At 35.5% G+C, this 19,581-nt stretch overlaps 2 protein-coding genes and 2 non-coding genes across 9 annotated transcripts; 1 reads left to right on the forward strand and 3 right to left on the reverse strand.

Moving 5' to 3' along the window:
* Window positions 1–1,327: 1,327 nt before the first annotated feature.
* On the forward strand, window positions 1,328–10,945 carry LOC132626724 (uncharacterized). 3 transcript variants are annotated; one of them, XM_060341693.1, is made up of 17 exons: window positions 1,329–1,701; window positions 2,721–2,915; window positions 3,677–3,751; window positions 3,860–4,027; window positions 4,321–4,484; window positions 5,360–5,578; window positions 5,907–6,033; window positions 6,571–6,759; window positions 7,106–7,192; window positions 7,533–7,693; window positions 8,872–8,991; window positions 9,113–9,241; window positions 9,800–10,025; window positions 10,126–10,185; window positions 10,255–10,428; window positions 10,511–10,620; window positions 10,711–10,945. In XM_060341693.1, exons 1-17 carry the CDS (start codon window positions 1,510–1,512, stop codon window positions 10,874–10,876), a joined length of 2,562 nt encoding a protein of 853 aa, XP_060197676.1. In that variant the 5' UTR covers window positions 1,329–1,509; the 3' UTR covers window positions 10,877–10,945. The 3 variants fall into 3 exon arrangements, with proteins under 3 accessions (XP_060197678.1, XP_060197676.1, XP_060197677.1); XM_060341695.1 differs by lacking the exon at window positions 6,571–6,759 and having other exon boundaries at window positions 1,328–1,701; XM_060341694.1 differs by lacking the exon at window positions 9,113–9,241 and having other exon boundaries at window positions 1,331–1,701.
* Window positions 10,946–13,466: 2,521 nt separating this feature from the next.
* On the reverse strand, window positions 13,467–18,943 carry LOC132626725 (uncharacterized). Of its 4 annotated transcripts, none has more exons than XR_009577592.1 (2): window positions 18,625–18,943; window positions 13,467–14,150 (listed from the first exon to the last, which is right to left on the reverse strand). XR_009577592.1 is itself a non-coding variant. In XM_060341697.1 (2 exons), exons 1-2 carry the CDS (start codon window positions 18,769–18,771, stop codon window positions 13,753–13,755), a joined length of 456 nt encoding a protein of 151 aa, XP_060197680.1. In that variant the 5' UTR covers window positions 18,772–18,913; the 3' UTR covers window positions 13,467–13,752. The 4 variants fall into 4 exon arrangements, 1 of the variants encoding a protein (XP_060197680.1); XR_009577590.1 differs by having other exon boundaries at window positions 13,467–16,237; XR_009577591.1 differs by having other exon boundaries at window positions 13,467–14,061; window positions 18,163–18,943.
* Window positions 15,578–15,668, reverse strand: LOC132629671 (small nucleolar RNA snoR118). Its single transcript, XR_009578430.1, has one exon. It is a non-coding gene; the product is annotated as a small nucleolar RNA snoR118 (small nucleolar RNA).
* Window positions 16,030–16,104, reverse strand: LOC132629637 (small nucleolar RNA R66). The gene has a single exon (XR_009578398.1). It is a non-coding gene; the product is annotated as a small nucleolar RNA R66 (small nucleolar RNA).
* Window positions 18,944–19,581: the final 638 nt, after the last annotated feature.

The following is a 19,581-nucleotide window of genomic DNA, read 5'->3' on the forward strand; positions in this document are numbered from 1 at the left end:
GAAGCTCTTCGGTATTTGAGATGATAAGCTTCAGCTTTGAGAGTTAAGCAAGAAGGGAGTGGAAGGGGATATGGTGGTAGTTGAGAGGAATTTTTGAGCCCCAAGGGAATACATTCTTAATACATAGTAATACAATAATTACATTATTATACAAAACATATACATCATTTATACATTATATATAGTGTATAAGAATGTATATGCAAAGTTACAAAAGAAGTTGAGCAACTTATATATAGCTATACAGAACAGATACATTATCTGTACATTGATGATACAGTGGGTTACGTCGGTTGCAAACTAGATGCTTGAGCTGTATATATGAGTTATTTCCCCAAAATTTTACCTTGATAAACGCTAAGTAATTTTCAATTATAAACCCAAAAAGTGGCCAACCCGTGCTATTTTTACAAGGGCAATTTGCTCGATTGTCCTTATTCGGGGGTGGTCTTTAATTTTTGCCCCTCAAATTGATGGTCTTTAATTCTTACCCTTCGCTAAAAACCCCTTAGTTCCAAGTTCGAACCCCCATTCAGTCAAAAATTTAAAAAAGATTCGCAAGGTAGAGTTTGGTTTCGCAAGACAGAATTTTGGTACCTTCAGACAGAGTTTCAAATTCTGCCTTAAGTAGAGTTTTCAGTGAAACTCTCCTTGATAAGGTAGAATTTGACTGCAAACTCTACTTAAGACAGAGTTTTGCCTTCAGGCATAAGGTAAATTTAAGGCAGAGTTTTGCCTTCAGGCATAAGGCAGAGTTTTGTCTTTAGGCATAAGGTAAAGCTCTACCTTAAGGTAGAAGTTTGCATTAAGGTAATTTTTTTTTGTTTACTCAGTTAGAATTTTGCAAAACTTTGCCTTAAGGCCCAATTTCGCTACGAAACTCTGCCTTGCGATTTTTTTTTTATCGAGCTGAGATTCGAATCTCAACCTCATGGTATTAGGAGAAGGATAAAAATTTAAAAAACAAGGAATTTGAGGAACAAAAATTAAAGATCAGTGCCTTTGAGGGACAATCTGCACAAAAATGCAAATACCATGATTGGGCCTTGCTCAAAATCGCAATTTTCAAGATTGCCCTTCACTGGAGGTGGTCTTTAATTTTTACCCCTCAAAATGGTGGTCTATAAAATTTGCCTTTCAGGCAGAATTTGCATGGGCACAGGCAAAAAATTTTGCTCGTAATTTTTTTTTTAAATTGAGCTGGGTTCGAACCTATAACCTCAGGGTGTTAGACGTAGGGCAATACTTAAAGACCACCAGTTTGAGGGGCAAAAATTAAAGACCACCCAAATGAAGGGCAATCCGCGCAAAAAAAAAAAAAGAAACCATATCGGGCGACAGGCTTGAGTGCTTGAGGAGACCCGTCTGGCCCGTATAGATTCACACAACAGTAAAGAAATAGACTTGTGAAATTTGATTAACCTCACTGAAAAGGTCAAACATTTCCGGCCGGAGAACACAACTCTGTGCTTTCAAATGCTACACCTTTGACAGAAATATAAAATAGAGATGATTCGAATAACAAGCTGCTGTTTGTGCATAGCAATACTAGTTGCACTACTGAGTCTGCTGTCCGAATCAGCACCACAAGGAGCGTATCGGAGAGATCCAGGTCATCAACAGTGGCGTCATGGAGCTTTTCAAGACGTTAAAGACAACGTTCGATCCGAAGTTCGTCAAATGCTTCATTCTCGTGCCGAGGTACATCTTAACATTCCTCAATTCAATTTTAATTACATACTCCTTCTCTCCCAATTTATATGGCGCATTTTGAATTTCGAGGGTCAAACACTTTAATTTTGACCGTGAATTCGGCTATGGAATCTTTTTAAGTTTTTCAAAATAAAATTTTACATATTTGGAAACTACATAATTCAAAATATTTACCAGATAAATGAAAAAATTACAGTCAAAGAAATACTTGTTCGAATCTCAGAATCTCAGACTTGGGACGGAGGGTGTATTTATTTTCGACTATATCATCATTTTTATTGCAAATTTCATGAAAAAGTTGTGATTTTTATCAGCTTGCTGTCTCACTGCTTAAACTAGATTGGTAATTTGGTCAAATTAGTTCCAAGTTCGTATTAAATTTGACTGGAATCCTCCCAATACTTATCTTATTTTTTTTATGTGTTTTGAATCTTGTAAATCCACGTTAATAATGACTGTAATTGCTTTTGTTCTATTTGGTCAATCAGTCAACTCAAAAGTCCAATATATTCAGATTTTAAATTTTTTACTAATGTGATGTAGCTACTAGCACTGTGACTTGGCCCGTAAATTGATCTATCTGTTCATTGACGAGAGAAATAGATACTCCCTCCGTCCTAAAATAAGTGTCGTTTTAGCTCTTTTCAGTTTTCACGCCCATTAAGAAAAACAATAAATACAAGGTATGGTTTACTAAGTTACCCCTATTTATTATATGTTTCTTGAGAATTGAGCACTATTAAGAAGAAGTAGTTCTTCAATATAAGGTTATAGTAGGTAAAATATACTAATCTTTGTCTTGAATTCCTAAATCGACTGTTATTTTGGGACAATTTGTTTTTTGCTAAAACGACATATATTTTGGGACGGAGGGAGTAATAGGCTATTGGCGAACCTCAAGGCCAGAAAATTGAAAACTTGAGGTCCTAATGCAGGCTATTTACTTTTTCAAATTCTCTTCATATAAAAGCTCTGTTCAGATGCCTAATCGTGTTAGTATTGTACAGGTTCCATTTCAAGTCCCTCTTGAAGTCAACATAGTTCTTGTTGGTTTTAGTGGCGATGGAGGCTATAGGTACACATTAGATTCTCCGAAGTTGGAGGAGTTTCTGAAAGTCAGCTTCCCAACTCATAGGCCCTCGTGTTTGGAGACGGGCCAGCCACTTGATATAGAGCATCACATTGTATATAATACATTCCCGGTGAGCTTCCTTCCTTCTCTGATATATACTTGTACCATATTGCCATGGTGCTTTTAGAATCGTGGTTGTTTACTTGTTATGGTTGGAGATCTCTTCTAATTCTGCATAGAGCTACACTATGGTCATGATTACTGTTTTCTCACTGTTGGTTACTTACCTATGATTCTTTTGAAGAAATGGTAGCAATATTTCTGTTGTTCCTTCACTAATCTTATGCCGCAAAATGATTAATTAGACAATAGCGGCTTGGATTCCGTGTCTTAGGGAACAAGATTCTAATACCAAGGATATTGAGGAGTCTTGTGTGAAAGATAAATTTGAAATTTCACCACTAGATAGAATTCAGATGGGCATAATTTGGTGAGGTTTTTGAACTGGGTTTATGGCCTAGTCCTTGCAATAAGGTGAAAACTCTAATTTCTTTTTCGTATTCCAATAGTGATTTGTGGTAGTTTGGGGTTGCAACATAGTAGTAGTTCACTAGATGGGGATTCCGATGAGAGAAAAGTTGTCCTTCATCAGACAAATGGAGAAGGAGTCCTCAACTGGAAATGTATGTAGTCCTTGCTATTAATTATATGTTTGGTGTCCCTTAGCTAAAAAATATAATCAACAAAGAATTAGATGTTTGGAGTAATTATTGAGCCAAAAAAAAGAGATGTTTGGAGTACTCTGAAAGATGTTTAGAAGATGAAAATGGAATGGTTGTTGCTAATACTTTTTGGTTACTGTTGTGATTCTCGTGTCACTTGTTGCTGCAGGCTGGGCAGCCAGAACTAATAGCCTTGGAGAAAGCACTTAAGGCAGCAATGGTGCCTGCTGGAAATGCAAGAGAGGTGACTGTACCAGATAATCTCAACTCTGAATTTGTCTTAGATTCTCCTACTTTAAGCTTCTAGTTCATGAAATGAAAATCAAATTTCAACCCTGTTTGTGATTTGTAGACTGATTTTGGAAGGGAAGTTCCCCTTTTTGAAGTTGAGGCAACTGCTGTGGAACCAGAATTTCAGAAGCTTTACTCTTACCTGTTTGATCTTGAGAGTTGGGGACAGTCAGCTGAAGAGATGGATAGACCTTGGCCTACTGTAATCTTTATTGTTAACTTTGATAAGGTCTGTGTAGCAAACTTTACCATCAAATTCTTATTTCTCTGAATTGTTTGATTTTATTACTGTAGGATACTAAGTGTTCAGGTTTACTTTGTGTCATAATATTTGTTAAAAAGAAATTCAGTTTTCTATTTGTTATTAACTTTGATTGCTGTTCATCCTCATCGAGAAGTCAGTTGTTGCACACTAATCCATTACATCTGACTTCAAACCTTATTCACTCAGTTTTCTTTTTCTGAGTGTTGAATAGGGACATTGATTAACTGATTGTTGTTATCATGGAAACTTCACTGCAGGTAAGATTGGATCCGAGGAACAAGGACATTGACCTGGACAGTTTAATGTATGGCAGAATTACACAACTTAATGAGGAAGAGATGAAAAAACAAGAAGGAGATTACATATATCGATATCGTTATAATGGAGGGGGTGCTTCTCAAGTCTGGCTTGGCTCCGGCAGGTATTGTTGGTTTTATCTCCTGTGTTACATAGATACAGAAATAGTTATTTTAGTTTCTACTGAGAGCGGATAACAAACTGTGCCCTTTACATGAGATAATTACAGAGCGTCCTCTAGTTGGATAATAGTATAGCACCTTTGGTCTGCCTTCATATGCTAATTGATTTCTGACCCAAGATTGACTGCTAATTGATTTCTGACCCAAGATTGACGCTATAGTGGAATCAAATGTTTATCTTTTACCCTAGCATCCTATTGTCTTTTACATGTTATTTGTGAATTGCATAGACTTCTACAGTTTTAACTTTTAATACCTCTGCTGTGGGTTGATTATGTGGCATACAAAGCTGATGATTAATTTCTTTCTTTGTCTTAATGTACCTCTGTACCGTCAGTCCTTCCAAGTAGCGGAGCTAAAAGGTGATGGGTTTTCTGTAACTTAGTTAAATGTTTAAAATAACTCTGCGAAAAGTCGTAGCCGATCTCACTTTCTTCGTATGACTGTCTAGTGGTCTGGAAAATTTGAGTTCCTTTTTGGTTTTCCTTAATTTGTTTTTAGATCTCTTATGTTGTTCAAATGCCATATAGTTTATGTGGTTGAGTAATATTTTTAAATATCACACCAAAGGGCAGCCCGGTGCACTAAGCTCCCGCTATGTGCGGGGTCCGGGGAAGGGCCGGACCACAAGGGTCTATTGTACGCAGCCTTACCTTGCATTTCTGCAAGAGGCTGTTTCCACGGCTCGAACCCGTGACCTTGGTCACATGGCAACAACTTTACCAGTTACGCCAAGGCTCCCCTTCTTAAATATCACACCGATTAATCAAAAAACATGTCGTACAGAAGTTTGAGATTCCTGGCATTATCATTTCAGGTTTGTTGTGGTTGACCTCTCAGCAGGTCCTTGCACTTATGGAAAGATTGAAACTGAAGAAGGAAGCATTAGTTCCAGATCATTGCCTCGTTTGCGAAATGTTGTGTTTCACAAAGGATCGGGTGTAGTAACTGAGCATGCTGCTCATGATATTTTTGTTGGTCAGCTTGCCTCTCTAGTTGCAACCACCATTGAACACGTAATAGCTCCGGATGTTAGGTAAAGTCTTTTCTTTCCTCACATAAGGTAAAACTATTTTGCTTACTTTTGATGATACTTGATAAGTGTTTAAGCATGTATTTGATTCTTGAACTCTTATCCCGAGTAGTTTATGTCTCATAGTTGGCAATTGCAGATCTACTTGTTGTTTTGCATACTTTTGAAGATACCATCGTGAGGATTAGATCTGTTTATTTTTGTGATATGGGATAATTATGGAGAATGTTCCTGTCCCCTGCTTCCTCTGCGCTTATATTTGTAGCAGTTATAGATGAACTTTGTTCTTTCTTTGAATACAATCTTAGTGTTTTTATCATGTATTTATCAGGTTTGAAACTGTCGATATGACAACAAGGTTGCTTATCCCTATCATTGTCCTTCAAAATCATAATCGCTTCAATATCATGGCAAGGGGCAATAACTATAGTCTTGATGTTGGAGCAATAGAAGCGGAGGTAAAATTCTTACCACGTTATCCTAGTATCTTGTGATGCTTTTCTGTGTACCCTGTGACTTGGGTGGTTGATATGTCTTTTGTTTCGTTTGCTGAGCTGAAATATTGTTGCTTTTGCACTAAATGTTGAGGAGGCTTCAAATTCTGTTTCTTCTGTAAACTACTTGTAAAGCTTTCAGATTTTGATGAAGTGGATACTTACTTTCTTAATATACTTGGCATCACTACTTACTGGTAGCATATGTCATTTTAAAGACTGCTACTTCGTTACTTATCAAAAGAGGGTGGGGTGGGGTGGGGGGGAGAGGAAAAAACCTGGTACTTTGTTCTTGAGGTATTAATCCCGTTCTTAATGATTAAATTAAGTGATTTTGTTTGTTTGTTTGTTTTTTTTTTTTTTTTTTTTTTTGACAAGAAGTATAAAAGGTTTCTGATACTTTTTCATTAGATTTAGATGGCACCCAACAGAACAAAATCTTAAATTTAGATGGAACCAGGGCTGGACATGAATTATGAACTTTTAGTTTTTGACCTTCAGGTGAAGAAAATGCTTCACAAAGAACAGGAAGTAGTGATGATTGGAGGTTCACATGCTTTGCATCGCCATGAGAAATTGGCTATAGCAGTTTCAAAAGCCATGCGTGGTCATTCCCTTCAAGAAACAAAGAAGGATGGACGTTTCCATGTACATACAAAGACGTATCTTGATGGTGCGATCCTTAGAGAGGTGGTTCCTGATTTTCCATTTCTCTTTTTCTATGTTGCTTGCCATTTGAGATAATAAATGCAATTGGATGTGAAATGCATTAGGAGTATATGTGAGAAAAGGGTCTTCAGATTGTTTCAGTAGGCAAATGGTGTATCTGTTACTGACATCTCTTTTATAATCAGTCTGTTACTGACATCTCCTTTTCCCCACATCTGCAGGGGTTGTTAGTTTGTGTTGGTTATCTGATGTCCCTATTTTTTTTTTTTGTTCATTTACTTGTTTGTTCTGGTCTTCCGATGTTTCTGTCAGATTGGTCATTTGGAGTTTATTATAACATAATTCTCTATGCAATTGACAAATGCAGGAGATGGAACGATCTGCTGATGTGCTTGCTGCCGGTTTACTTGAGATGTCTGACTCTTCACTCTCAAGTAAATTTTTCCTCCGCCAGGTTGGTTTCTCCATTTCCTTGCGTCACAAATATTCTGCAAAATACACCTATGTGGCTTGTGAAGGGGAGCCTTGGCGTAACTGGTAAAGTTGCTACCATGTGACCAGGAGGTCACGGGTTCGAGCCGTGGAAACAGCCTCTTGCAGAAATGCAAGGTAAGGCTGCGTACAATAGACCCTTGTAGTCCGGCCCTTCCCTTACCCCGCGCATAGCGAGAGCTTAGTGCACCGGGCTGCCCTTTTTTACACCTATGTGGCTTGTATCAATATTTATCCGTTGCTCATACATATACCTTTTATCCCTATGCCTGATTGTTCTAGATCTGTTTTCTTCTTTCTAGCACTGGATGGATGAGAGTGATGGTACAGCTGATTCTGTACTAAAACATAAACCTATCTGGGCTACTTATAACCAGAACCGAAAAAAGGAGAAGAAAAGAACAGTAGAAAAGAAGAAACAAGGAGGTCTGCACCGCACATATGGTACCAGAGTCATTCCAGTGTGAGTGCAACAACCTTTTATCTCATGCCTGTAGTGGATTGCTTAAAACTGCTGTATTGATTCCCCCTTCCTCTTCCCCCCCCTCTCTGATGTTTGACATTGCCTTCTGATACTGAATAAGCACATCAGAAATAACCCTATAGAAATCAGTAGTGCTATTTTTTTATAACCGAGAAATTGCCAAGGACCAGTGGCGCAAGGATAGATACTCGGTGAATAATGGGGCCGCTCCTCTACCCTTCTCCACTTAAATACCAAGTTTTTTGTCTGTTTGAGGGTTCAAACCCGTGACATGCACCTAACCACTGCGCTCTTGATCATAGCCTTGGGAGCTAAATTGATAGTGCTGATTAGCAGCTTTCTTTGTTCAGTGACCAATGACTAGTTCTGCTAAAAGACTTGTCTTAGATCTTCAGGAGCTCGTGTAGTTTATGGAATGAATCTTTTTACCTTTCGCACTCAATGTTTAGATACGCTCATCAGATGCTTTTGCATTAAATTGAATTGGTCTGTGATATTGGACTTCATCGATAGCAATAATAGTATATTGTTATGCCTGCAGTATTAAGATTGATGAATGAAAACAAACTTGTACTGCATGCTGTTCCATTTTTACATAGTTGACTTATAGCAATTGGATTGCTGAATTATTGGATGATATATTTCAGAAATGCCAACAAAGCATTGTCTTTGATACATCTGTCTGACTGACTCTCTTCTATTTCACTGATCTGATTATTTCTTTTGAAGTTTGATCTTTTTCTTCTGTTTGTTTGACAATGAATGGATACAAAAACAACTAAGCCTTAATCCCAAGCTAGTTGGGCTCGGCTATATGAATCCTCACCACCCCTTCCGCTCCATCTAGACTTATCTTCATTCAATATTCAATAAATCAGGTTGTCTACCCTAGAAGTTCTCTACATTTTCCACTGACATATAAATCCCCCAACAAGATGAAAAAGGACTCCAAGTTTTGCAATGAATTTATAAATATCAGAGATCCAAGTGCAAATTCCAGCAGATTTTATCTCCTATTACTGCCATTTTGAACAAGAGTGCCTTTTTAGGAGTTGGAAGACATCCAATTTCCAATCTAGCTCTCACTCTTCTAAAAATACTTTGTGCAATAAAAGACCATTATTTTGATGCTCTAACACTCTCCTCCTTGTTCACAGGTTTGTTCTATCTTTAGCTGATGTGGATGAACATCTGATGTTGGAAGATGAAAGTCTTGTTTGGACAAGTAAAGATGTAGTTATCGTACTCCAACATCAGAATGATAAGATACCTTTGAGGTAAGTAAAGTTTTTACTCAGTTTTCATTGCCTTATTTATCTTGTTTGTTATCATGTCCTTCAGTATGACTTTCTACTTTATACTACAATCATGGAACTTTTAATCTATCTGGGGAAGGAGATTGCTATCAGTTTCCTTTGTCGGACTCTTCAATTCCCACCGGGTGCGTGTCGGATCCTTCAAAAGTAGTGCATTTTTGGAGAGTCCGAGCAACATAGACTTTAGCTGCAGCAGCCTCTTCCTATGGAGGTAGCAGTAGTTCCTTGGTTCTTTCTTCCTGGCCTTAAATAAATTAGAATCTAGTAAACTAAGTTTAGTATTTGCAATTGATGTTGCGACCATTCTTATTAGAGTATCCCAATAGAAGCTGAAAGACCCTGATAACAAATTTACTCAACCTTCTTCTATTTAACAGGAGATCGATGACTTTTGATCTCCAACCAGCCTGACATTTATGCTAATTGGATTGAATAGCCTGACATTTCTGCTAATTGGATTGAATACAGAAAGCGAGTATAGAGGAAATGTCATTGATCATGTTCTCCTGTATTCGGCCTTTAGGCATCTAAAAGATTTTGCATGCATTTTCTCTTGACTATTTGTCTGTTCATCAGAGGCATTCTTATGATTAGTGTTTTAAGTCTATTACATCTATGAGAAACACAAAGTGTGGTAAAAGAAGACGATCTCTCAAATTATTTCATTAGGTGAACTTACAAACCTTCCGTTAAATGTTATCTGATGTTTATTCTCCTTGCATGCATCTGGTTCGGGGATCTTTACTTTCTCCCTGTTGGTATTTGACAGCTATGTTTCAGAAATAGAGAGAAGGTATGCTATTCCAATGCTAGCGCAACAACATATATTGGCAGGGCTGGCTTCTGTTGTGGGTGGGTTGAGTGCTCCATATGAAAAGGCTTCTCATGTGCATGAAAGGCCTGTTGTAAATTGGCTCTGGGCAACAGGTTGCCACCCATTTGGACCATTCTCTAACACTTCACAAGTCAGTCAATTGCTCAAGGATGTCGCCCTAGTATGTCATGCTCTTCGCTATTTGCTTTACAATTTCTACACGATGTAGATTTGATTGTAACTCGTATGAACTAAACTTTCATCATTACCATCACCTGCAGAGGAACACCATATATGCACGTGTTGATTCAGCCCTTCACCGGATCAGGGAGACATCAGAGGTACTTTTAGTTGTCATTCACTAACTTTTTTGTTCCAACCTGTATTTATCCGTCCATCTTTTTTCCCAGGCTGTACAAGCTTTTGCTGCAGAACATCTTAAAACTCCTCTTGGTGAACCAGTAAAGGGTAAAAAGAACAAAACAAGCACTGAATTATGGCTGGAAAAGTTCTATAAAAAGACTACCAACTTACCTGAACCATTCCCCCATGAGTTAGTTGATCGTCTAGAAAAATACTTGGATGTAAGTAATTTCTTTTCCTCTACTTAGTAAATCTAGTTCTAGAATTTTGTAAATGGCATATCCTGACTTCATCAAATAACAGAGCCTCGAGGAACAACTCGTAGAATTGTCTTCCCTGCTATATGATCATCGCTTGCAAGAAGCACACTCGAACAGTTCAGATATCTTGCAAAGTTCCATTTTCACTCAGCAGTAAGTTACACCTGAAATTTTTATCCCTTTCTGATTAGGAATTTTGTTTTAGTTTCTTATGTTGTTGATTGTTCAATATCTAATTTTCAGGTATGTGGAACATATTTTGGCTTCTGAGAGGGAGAAAATGAAATGCTGCAGTATTGAATACAAGCTTCCTGTGCAATCTTCTCAGAATTTAGTTTATGCTGGTATTCTTTTAGCCGGATTTTTTGTGTATTTTGTTGTAATCTTCTTTTCATCCCCTGTACGTTAATTCCAGGAATAATCCCTATTGTTAGATCACATAAATTTTGAAGGAAATAGTAAGATGAAATTTGATAAAGACTTTTTGTGTGTGAAGTCGTATTTACAGTTGAATTGTCATTCCATGTTGCGTTGTCTGCGATTGAAACTAGAGGGGTCCACTCTTAACAATATAGGATCGTTTGGTTTGTGAAACAATGGATAACAATTGTGGGATAAAATATTTGATTCCAAGATTAACAAATCCTAAGATTATTTATACTATAATTGTGGTATTATTTTATACCACTCGATGAGGGATAACACCCTTGAAATATTAATCCCGGAAAAGACCAAAATCACAGAAGTGCATCCAAAGCTCATTCTTCCAAAATCTTTTTAAAGGCTAGGTTATAATTAGAAATAAAAGTATGTCCTACTTTTTTTTTGGTAACTAAAGTTTGTCCTACTTTATTTAGTGTAAAATTAAACACATTATGTTATACTTTTATATTTCGTTTTAGCTCAATGAATCAAAATCTACTTATAAAAGAATATTCACTAAATTATCATTGTTAATTATATTATAATTTCGACATTATAATTATAATATTACTCGTTTATCAACCAAACTACCCTAATAGTTCATAGCAATACTGCTATCTGCGTTTACTCTCCGTGAGAGTATTAAAGTATGCTATTGAAACATTATAAAAAAGGAAAATATTGTTTTCCTTCCAAAAGAAGGGTATAGTATTTAATTTTCTGTATAAGTTTGACACAACTTCATTTCTCTTAAATCTATATCTATATATAATACGGAAAAGGCTCAAATATGTCATTGAACTATCGAAAATGACTCATTTATGCCACTCGTTAATAGTTTGGCTATTTATGCCATCGAACTATCGAAAATTGCTCATTTATGCCATTCATCAATAATTTGGCTCATTATGCCATCGCCCGTTACCAAAATGACTCATCCATGCCATTTTTCATTAACGTCGGTTTTATAATATCATCTATGACACGTGGCATCCAATTAGAGGTCTACATCATTTAATTAAACCAACCCAATTTTAAATCTCAAATTAATAAAAAATCCGACCCATACACCCTACCTGCCCACAATCATAATCTTATTGGAGGCCACGTGTCATATCTGGTATTGTAAAATCAGAGTTTAATGAAAAATGACATGGATGAGTCATTCGGTAACAAGCGATGACATAAATGAGCCACACTATTGATAAGTGGCATAAATGAGTCATTTCCGATAGTTCGATGGCATAAATGAGTCAAACTATTGACGAGTGGCATAAATGAGTCATTTTCGATAGTTTGATGGCATATTGGAGCCTTTTCCGTATATAATATAAAGCTAGACATAGAGAAGGTGATGTGGTACATCTCTATGACCACCAATGATATTTATCTTTTTTCTCCTTTTTTTTTAAGCCTTTTTCCTATTTTTAGTCATTTATGTGCTATGTGAAAAAACTTAATAATTACTCATTAAACACACTTTACTATAGTAAATGTCCTTAATTTTTTACTTCCAAAAATGAATGAAACGTTTTGCAACAACTACATGGCATATTGTGCAGTTACTTACCCATTAATTTTTGAGTATTTACTTGCCCATAAAGATTCACCTTTGCTCTTATGGGTCATTTGCACGATTGACTTTCAAAGGCACTGGCCTTTAATTTTTGCCCCTCAAATTGGTGGTCTTTATTTTTTTTTTTCTTCTAATACCATGAGGTTAGGGGTTCGAACCCAGCTCAGTCAAAAATAAAAATAAAAACTGCAAGGCAGAGTTTTGTAGCAAAGCTAGGCCCTCAGGCAGAGTTTTTAATGCAAAACTCTACCTCAGACAGAGTTGGTAGAGTTTTGCATTCAAAACTCTGTCTTGCAAAATTTTTTTTTTTTTTTTACTGAGCTAGAATTCGAACCCAGAACCTTGAGTATTAGGTGAAGGACAAAATTAAAGACAAGTGACTTTGAAGGGCAATCCGCACAAAAAAATGTGCTGTTATTACTCGCATAACCGTTTGATTTTGAATAGGAAAGCCTACGCAGAAATATTAACACAAACACATTCTTTCAATTAGTATGGAAAATGGGAAGACTCCATTCTTAAGCATGGAATTTCAAAGGGTTTTCTAGCATTAAATCTTGAACATGCTATATATACAAACTTATCTTTCAGTTTGCTTTGATACGGGTAAGTGGATTTCATCCCTTTTTTGTTTTCAGCCTAAATTCTTATAAAGTATAAATCTTTTTATTTGTTTCATTTGAACTAACAGTCATTCTATGCTTTCTTATAGGTGCAAGATATGGGTAGAGTCGTACATGTGATACGAATCGATTTGGAGATGAAGCCAAATCAATTCAAACGCGGAAAAATAAAGGACACGAAGAAAAGGGGATGAGAAAAGAGGATAAAAGTAAGACCCAATTAGGGCGAATTATGAACAAACCTAAGTATATTAAACTTAGACGATTCCAATCGAATCCGATCCTAAAAGAACCACTACTATTTGACACTCAAGGCAAGAGATTCAATTTGAATCCACAAATGGCAATCTCTTCATGAATATCAAGGACATAAAAGGTTCACAAACCAACAATGAATTCCACCATCATATTGACTAAAATAGCCCTAGAATCTACCTAACAATCTATCACTCAATTTAGAGTATCATAATTCATCATCCAAAATCTAAGTAATGAAATGAAAGACAAGCTATCTATACAAGCTAAGTAAGAAAACTAATAGGCAATTACAATGCTACCCTTAATGAAGTAAGAGTCTTGTTTGGCTAGTCTTCTTAGTGTAGTCTTCAATTCAAGAATTGACCTTCAATGGTCAAACACGTCCCTCCATGCATAGATGACCCTCTAATCAACCTTGCATGCATGGCTTCTTGCAAGCATAAAATTCTTTGCACAAATAGCCAACTCCCGACCTTGTCCAAGTTTGCACATGTAGCCAATTTGCAGAAATGCCCCTATTTGCACGTTTGGCCACTTTGCACATTTGGCCCCCTTTTTAGTAGCTTCTTCTTCAAGCCTCGCCCAAGCCGCCTCCCACACATCATAGGCCTCATTGTGGGGCTTGTATGGGCCTCCAAAGGCCTTCAATGCCATCATTATCATCCATGCCGCTTGTAGAGCTTGACGTTCCATATCTTGGCCTTGAATGTACGTCTTGAAATGAGGTGTGCCAAGTAGGATCGTATCAACATGTATCTTTTAAAATTCAGTAGCTCACAAACTCATGCGTTCCAATTGTGTTTCTATCTCATATTTCAAATGTTTTGAATAAGCAATAATCATTGTGGTATTTCACTCTCTAAATATCTCGGTGTTTACACCAAATCATATAATTTACTGTAGTTAGGTGATTTAACGAGTTGAGAATGCATTTTATTAATCATGTTAACTTCTATATGCAAATACATCATGCATCTATTAACTTGATATAAACACTGAATACTGATAAATTTTCACATTTGTACATATGGCTGTTACTTGGTTCATGGATAAGTTATAGGTGGATTATGATACTGATTTTACAGTCAAGAGCAAATATTAATGATTGGCATTTCAAAAATTGTTTGTCATGTTCTATTTTTTTTTTTTTTTGGCAACTTACGCTTACGATAGCCGTGATGAAAGATTGTCGATATTATTTCCTAAACTTATAAAGTCAGTCGTGTACCCTTTTTTTTTCTTTAGGAAACGAAAGGTTGAAAAGAGTAAGAACAAAGAAGCAAAAAAGAAAGTGAAACACAGAAGGAAAATAGCAAATTCCCTAGAGTAGGAGCCTATTTATGGATGGAGAATTGAGAGGAAGATCAAGGAATACGAAAAGAATGAAAAAAGTAACAAAATATAGAGAAGGAAAAAGAACATGAAAAGAAGTGGTTTTCTTTCGTAAAGCGAATGTATATTTTTTCGTCGCACTGGCTATTTTACCAGCAATAGGAGTAATCAAGAAGTGTTAAAAAGTATAATCAGCCTAATGTTTTTGTAACAAAATTATTTACAACAAGTCGTATTTATAGAACTATAAACTACTCTGTACTTACTTTTCAAAAGCAATTATGCAAATAATAATCCGTCTTAGATTTCACATAAAGCACTTGCCAGTACAGTTAGTGTTAATTGTTAACATTACCGTGAATCTATCCTCCAAATTTTATTGTTCAGAAAAGCTTTTGCTCTTAACATACAGGGCCAATAATGGGCGAGCAGAGGTTCTATAAATATTCACTTAACATTTTAATTTTCCTTTTGGGAAAGCAATGTCTAATCTTATAATTTGTTTATAGCATTAGTTGTTTATTTGAGCCATGAAAAGTTCAGGTTTGTATTTCAGTCCTAAACTTGCAATTCTTTTAAGTGATTATTTAACATTTACTTTTTGGCATATAATCTAATCTTTTGTTATTTGAAATCTTGAGTAGATAGTTTTTAATCACCTCAGAAAAAAAAGTCTGAGGGGATTAAAAACTGTCTATTCAAGATTTCAAATAACAAACGATCTCTACATTAAAGAGAAGCGCAATATTAATATCCTCAATTGAGGAGAGGTAACGGTTAATTATGGGATATCTGAACCAAAGATTTATTTAATATTTCATGTTAGAAAAAGATATTACTGAAAATAATCAATACGAATATAGCGTTTGTCAAAATAAAGTTGTGCATAGAGGAAGAGTGATCAGACGTAGCTTTCTAGGCTGCATTTGTCCATCAAAATATACAGTTTATTGTCAAACTGTTCAGAGCCCAGTGCGATCATCATCTCAACAGTTTAAAACAAAATACAAAGAGTTAATTTAAAGAGAAGAAAAAAAAAAAAAAAACGATAAGAACTAGCCCCTCTGTCCCAAGAAGGTTGTCCTTTTTTTTTTTAGTCTGTTTAAAAAAGAGTCACTTTTCTATATTTTAAAACAATTTAACTTTATGAAATGATTTACCGCCACACAAATATTTAAGGCTTATTTTAGATCATACAATTCAAAAAATTTCCTTTAATTCTTAACCTTTATGTCAAGATAAAAGAGACAATCTTTTTGGACGGAAGGAGAAATATAAATAAAAGAAACCGTAAATCAATCATTTTTTTTTCAAAAAGAAGCACATAAAACTTTAAATGGAAATGGGGGAGTCCTCAGAAAAGATGCTTGTAATTGTCATCAAAATAGATAATTCAGTTCTCAAAGATTTCATGCCATCACAGGAAGCCCCCATTCTTTTCATTACTTTTTTCCCAAAAATAAAATAGAAATCACTAAACAATGGATAACTAGATTAAAATCTGGAACACTAAATAGATAGACACGTAACATAAAGTTTCCAGAGATATGGACTCTGCCTGTCAGGAAGAAAGTAGAAGCAGAAAGTCAGGGTTTACAAGGTTTAACTCATCCATATATAATGTAGGGAAATTAGGGTTTTGATGAAAAAGAGAGAAAATTACAAATAGGGCCTTTATGGATTGGGCTGTGTGGCCCATATGTACATCAAGCCCGAAATTCAATTTTTTGTGGGCAATTTGCACGACTGTGCTTCGTTTGGGGTGGTCTTTAATTTTTGTTCCTCAAATTGCTGGTCTTTAATTTTTATCCTTCGCCTAAAATACACCGAGGTTCTAGGTTCTAATCACGGCCTTTGCAAAAAGTCTGTCGGAGACAGCTGCCTTATAAGTCAGACTTTTAGTTTTGCCTTAAGGCAAAGTCTGCAGCATAAGTCGGGTTGCTTATCGGGTGGATCGGACGATAATTACGTTTAACGGTTTGGCTTATCGGTTATCGGATTAGTAATTATGAGATGAGCGGTGTATCGATTAATCAACAAGCTAAGGTATATAGGGCTCTACCTGGAGCCTCTTCCCATATTAAGAATTAAAAAATGATTAGACTTCTTACTTCCTTAAATCCCATTGAACTTAAGCATCCAGTTAAACAATTGCTAGCAAACAAATGTATTTGTCAACCTAGCTATAGAGTATGCTTTAGAATAGTAAACTGTGGTGCTAATTTAACGAACCTTCATATTCAAAAATGAATCTGCTAATGACGTTGAGAAATATAAAATTTACTTGGCATAGCTTACATTATTACCTATTTATGGAACATAACTAAACTTTACAATAATTATATTTAGTAGCTAAAATATAACATATTTACTTCCTATAGCTATCACTTTTTTAGTCAAGGAGGATCAAATTAAAATCACCTAATGACACTCAACACACTAAGTGAAGCATTAATCACATAATATACCAGTTAGGACAAAGAAGAGTATCACAATCACTTCCCTCCTTTTTTAGCAGATAAGGCATTAGATAATAGGGATTTCGATTAAATAGTAGGATTAAGATTAAAACCAACCGTATGCCTGATTCCTTCAAACACTGAGCATGGAATGAGACAAATAGACATGTTGCACACAAATCAGGTTAATATAATGACATACACCTATTGATCTCCAACCAACATACCTAGTTTCTGTCAAGACCTCATTGGATTTTTAAGCAGGTCAAAAAATAGTTTTTAGTGCTACACCATCAGCATTTAAGCTCACACTGATTTATTAGCCATGTTTGATAGACTTAACTCAGGGTGAAGGATCATATTAGTCACTTTAAAAGCATTTACATGTTCAGATAGACATAGTTAATTTATAAGCATTACAAGAACTCAGAGCAAACTGTCTAGACTTAGCATTAAGTTCAAACAGGCTAACAGGTCAAATAAATAGAATAAACTCACTACAGGTTTGTCAAACTTAGGGATATAGACAGACAAGGCAGTTGTATACAGCCTATACACCATTTTAGATCAACTTCAAGTAGGATTGTACCTTATTCAAGAATATCAAAACAATGTGCCTATACTAGTATAGATTAACCAAACTGAACATTAACAACCTGCTTAAAAGGGGTCAATAATTATCATGTTGGATTCCACACATAATGACTTATGTAACTAAATTGACACCTCTTTAACTAATAGACTAGGTTTCGTGTTCAAGACTTGAATCATCCAACCATAACACACTAATCACCTAAGATGACCAGGAATAACAATTCCATCTAACTGCACATAAATGATTAAGCTATATTCTATGAGCAGCCAACAAACAAACTATAAGATCAACTCAAAACAATTTAATGAAGTAAGATAGAACACTATCTACTTAAGCACATTCAAACAAACATACTACATTATATCACAACTAATTGAACCTACAAAATATAAAAAATTGCAAAGACCAACGAAAAAACAGGGAAATTACCTCCTAAGAGTGCAGCCTTAGATCGAGAATTAGACTTGGAATCTCAAATTGATCCCCCAAAAGCTCAAACTCACCCGACCACACCAAGAAAACAAGTAAAAAAAAATTCTTTTTTTAAATTTAAACTTCACCGAAAATTAAAGGTTTTAAGAAATGAAGCTAGAAACCCTACATACAGTGTTAAGATGTTCAACCTCTGCTATTTCTGAGAATTAGGAGTTCTATTTATAACCCCCAAATTGATGTAAAAACCCAAATTTCAACCGATGTGGGACTTTCCAAAATTTTCGAAAATTTTCTTCTCAAACCCCATCTAACGGCTAATCGAACACCGAAGAATGTAAATGGAAGGTCGGATCTGACCTTAAAAAGGTCGATCCATGTGACCAGTTATGAACCAATGAAAAACCAAAGTTCAAATGGGATGCAAACAAAATCATTAAGAGCTTTTAGAGTTCTTACCGATGAATATGTAAAAATAAAGAAATAATGACGTGTTTGGGCTGCTTTAGGTGAAAACGAGTGAGAGCATATAATGTTTTGCTCGTGTTGGCCATGCCAGACCTGGGCAAGTCTTCCTTTTCCTGCCATTTTACCATAAACAACCATGGTAACGAGGAGAGAGAAGATCGCTTGGAGACGGCTAGGGTTTTTGGAGAGAAAAGGGGGAAAAGGGAAGGGGAGGCTGCGTTTAGTTGACTGAAAATGGCAAATGGGGAGTTGGCCCCTTTCCTTATTTCACGAATTAGGCCGGGTCTGGCCCTTGTTGGGCAGGACTCGGTCCCTTTGAAAATGGGCAGCCCAAATTACTATATACATATACATACATATGTATATATCCTATATATATATATATATATATATATATATATATATATATAGGACTCGGTCCCTTTGAAAATGGGCAGCCCAAATTACTATATACATATACATACATATGTATATATCCTATATATATATATATATATATATATACACTAACACAACAAAACAAAAAAGAAAGAATTAATGGGTACATAAAAAAAACTTAAGAGATTGATTTGCTATTAAATCTAAACTAAACAACCAATTAATTTAAAAACAAGACTGATTTTCACAAAAATATTAAATTTACAGGGATGGCCTTAATTGAATTAAAGCATGAATTTGCTATTTTCAATTGTGGCCCCATTTGGCTAACTAATTGATTATTTCAATTGTAGCCGTAATTAAACACATAATAGGCAATTTACAAATATAATCATAATTAATTTATCTAAATCAATTATAATTAATTTGAGAATTGTCCAAATAAATTGATTATGCAGAGAATTAAAATTTTGGGGTAAAAATAATTAAAATAATTAATTACTCAATTTCCTTGAATTAAAATGGGGGGTAAATATTTGTTGATTTGAATTATGATATTTGCATAATTAA

Source organism: Lycium barbarum, chromosome 2, assembly GCF_019175385.1.
Source record: "Lycium barbarum isolate Lr01 chromosome 2, ASM1917538v2, whole genome shotgun sequence".
Classification (NCBI taxonomy): Eukaryota; Viridiplantae; Streptophyta; class Magnoliopsida; order Solanales; family Solanaceae; genus Lycium; species Lycium barbarum.

Excerpts from the sequence above, each read along its gene's own strand:
- LOC132626724 (XM_060341693.1), top strand. The coding sequence starts at position 1,510 with ATGATTCGAATAACAAGCTGCTGTTTGTGCATAGCAATACTAGTTGCA. Across the intron at positions 7,694-8,871 it reads GGTACCAGAGTCATTCCAGT|GTTTGTTCTATCTTTAGCTG; the intron begins GTGAGTGCAACA and ends CCTTGTTCACAG. Across the intron at positions 9,242-9,799 it reads AGCAGCCTCTTCCTATGGAG|CTATGTTTCAGAAATAGAGA; the intron begins GTAGCAGTAGTT and ends GGTATTTGACAG.
- LOC132626725 (XM_060341697.1), bottom strand. The coding sequence starts at position 18,771 with ATGGTTGTTTATGGTAAAATGGCAGGAAAAGGAAGACTTGCCCAGGTC. Across the intron at positions 14,062-18,624 it reads TTATTTTTACATATTCATCG|ACGTACATTCAAGGCCAAGA; the intron begins GTAAGAACTCTA and ends CCTCATTTCAAG.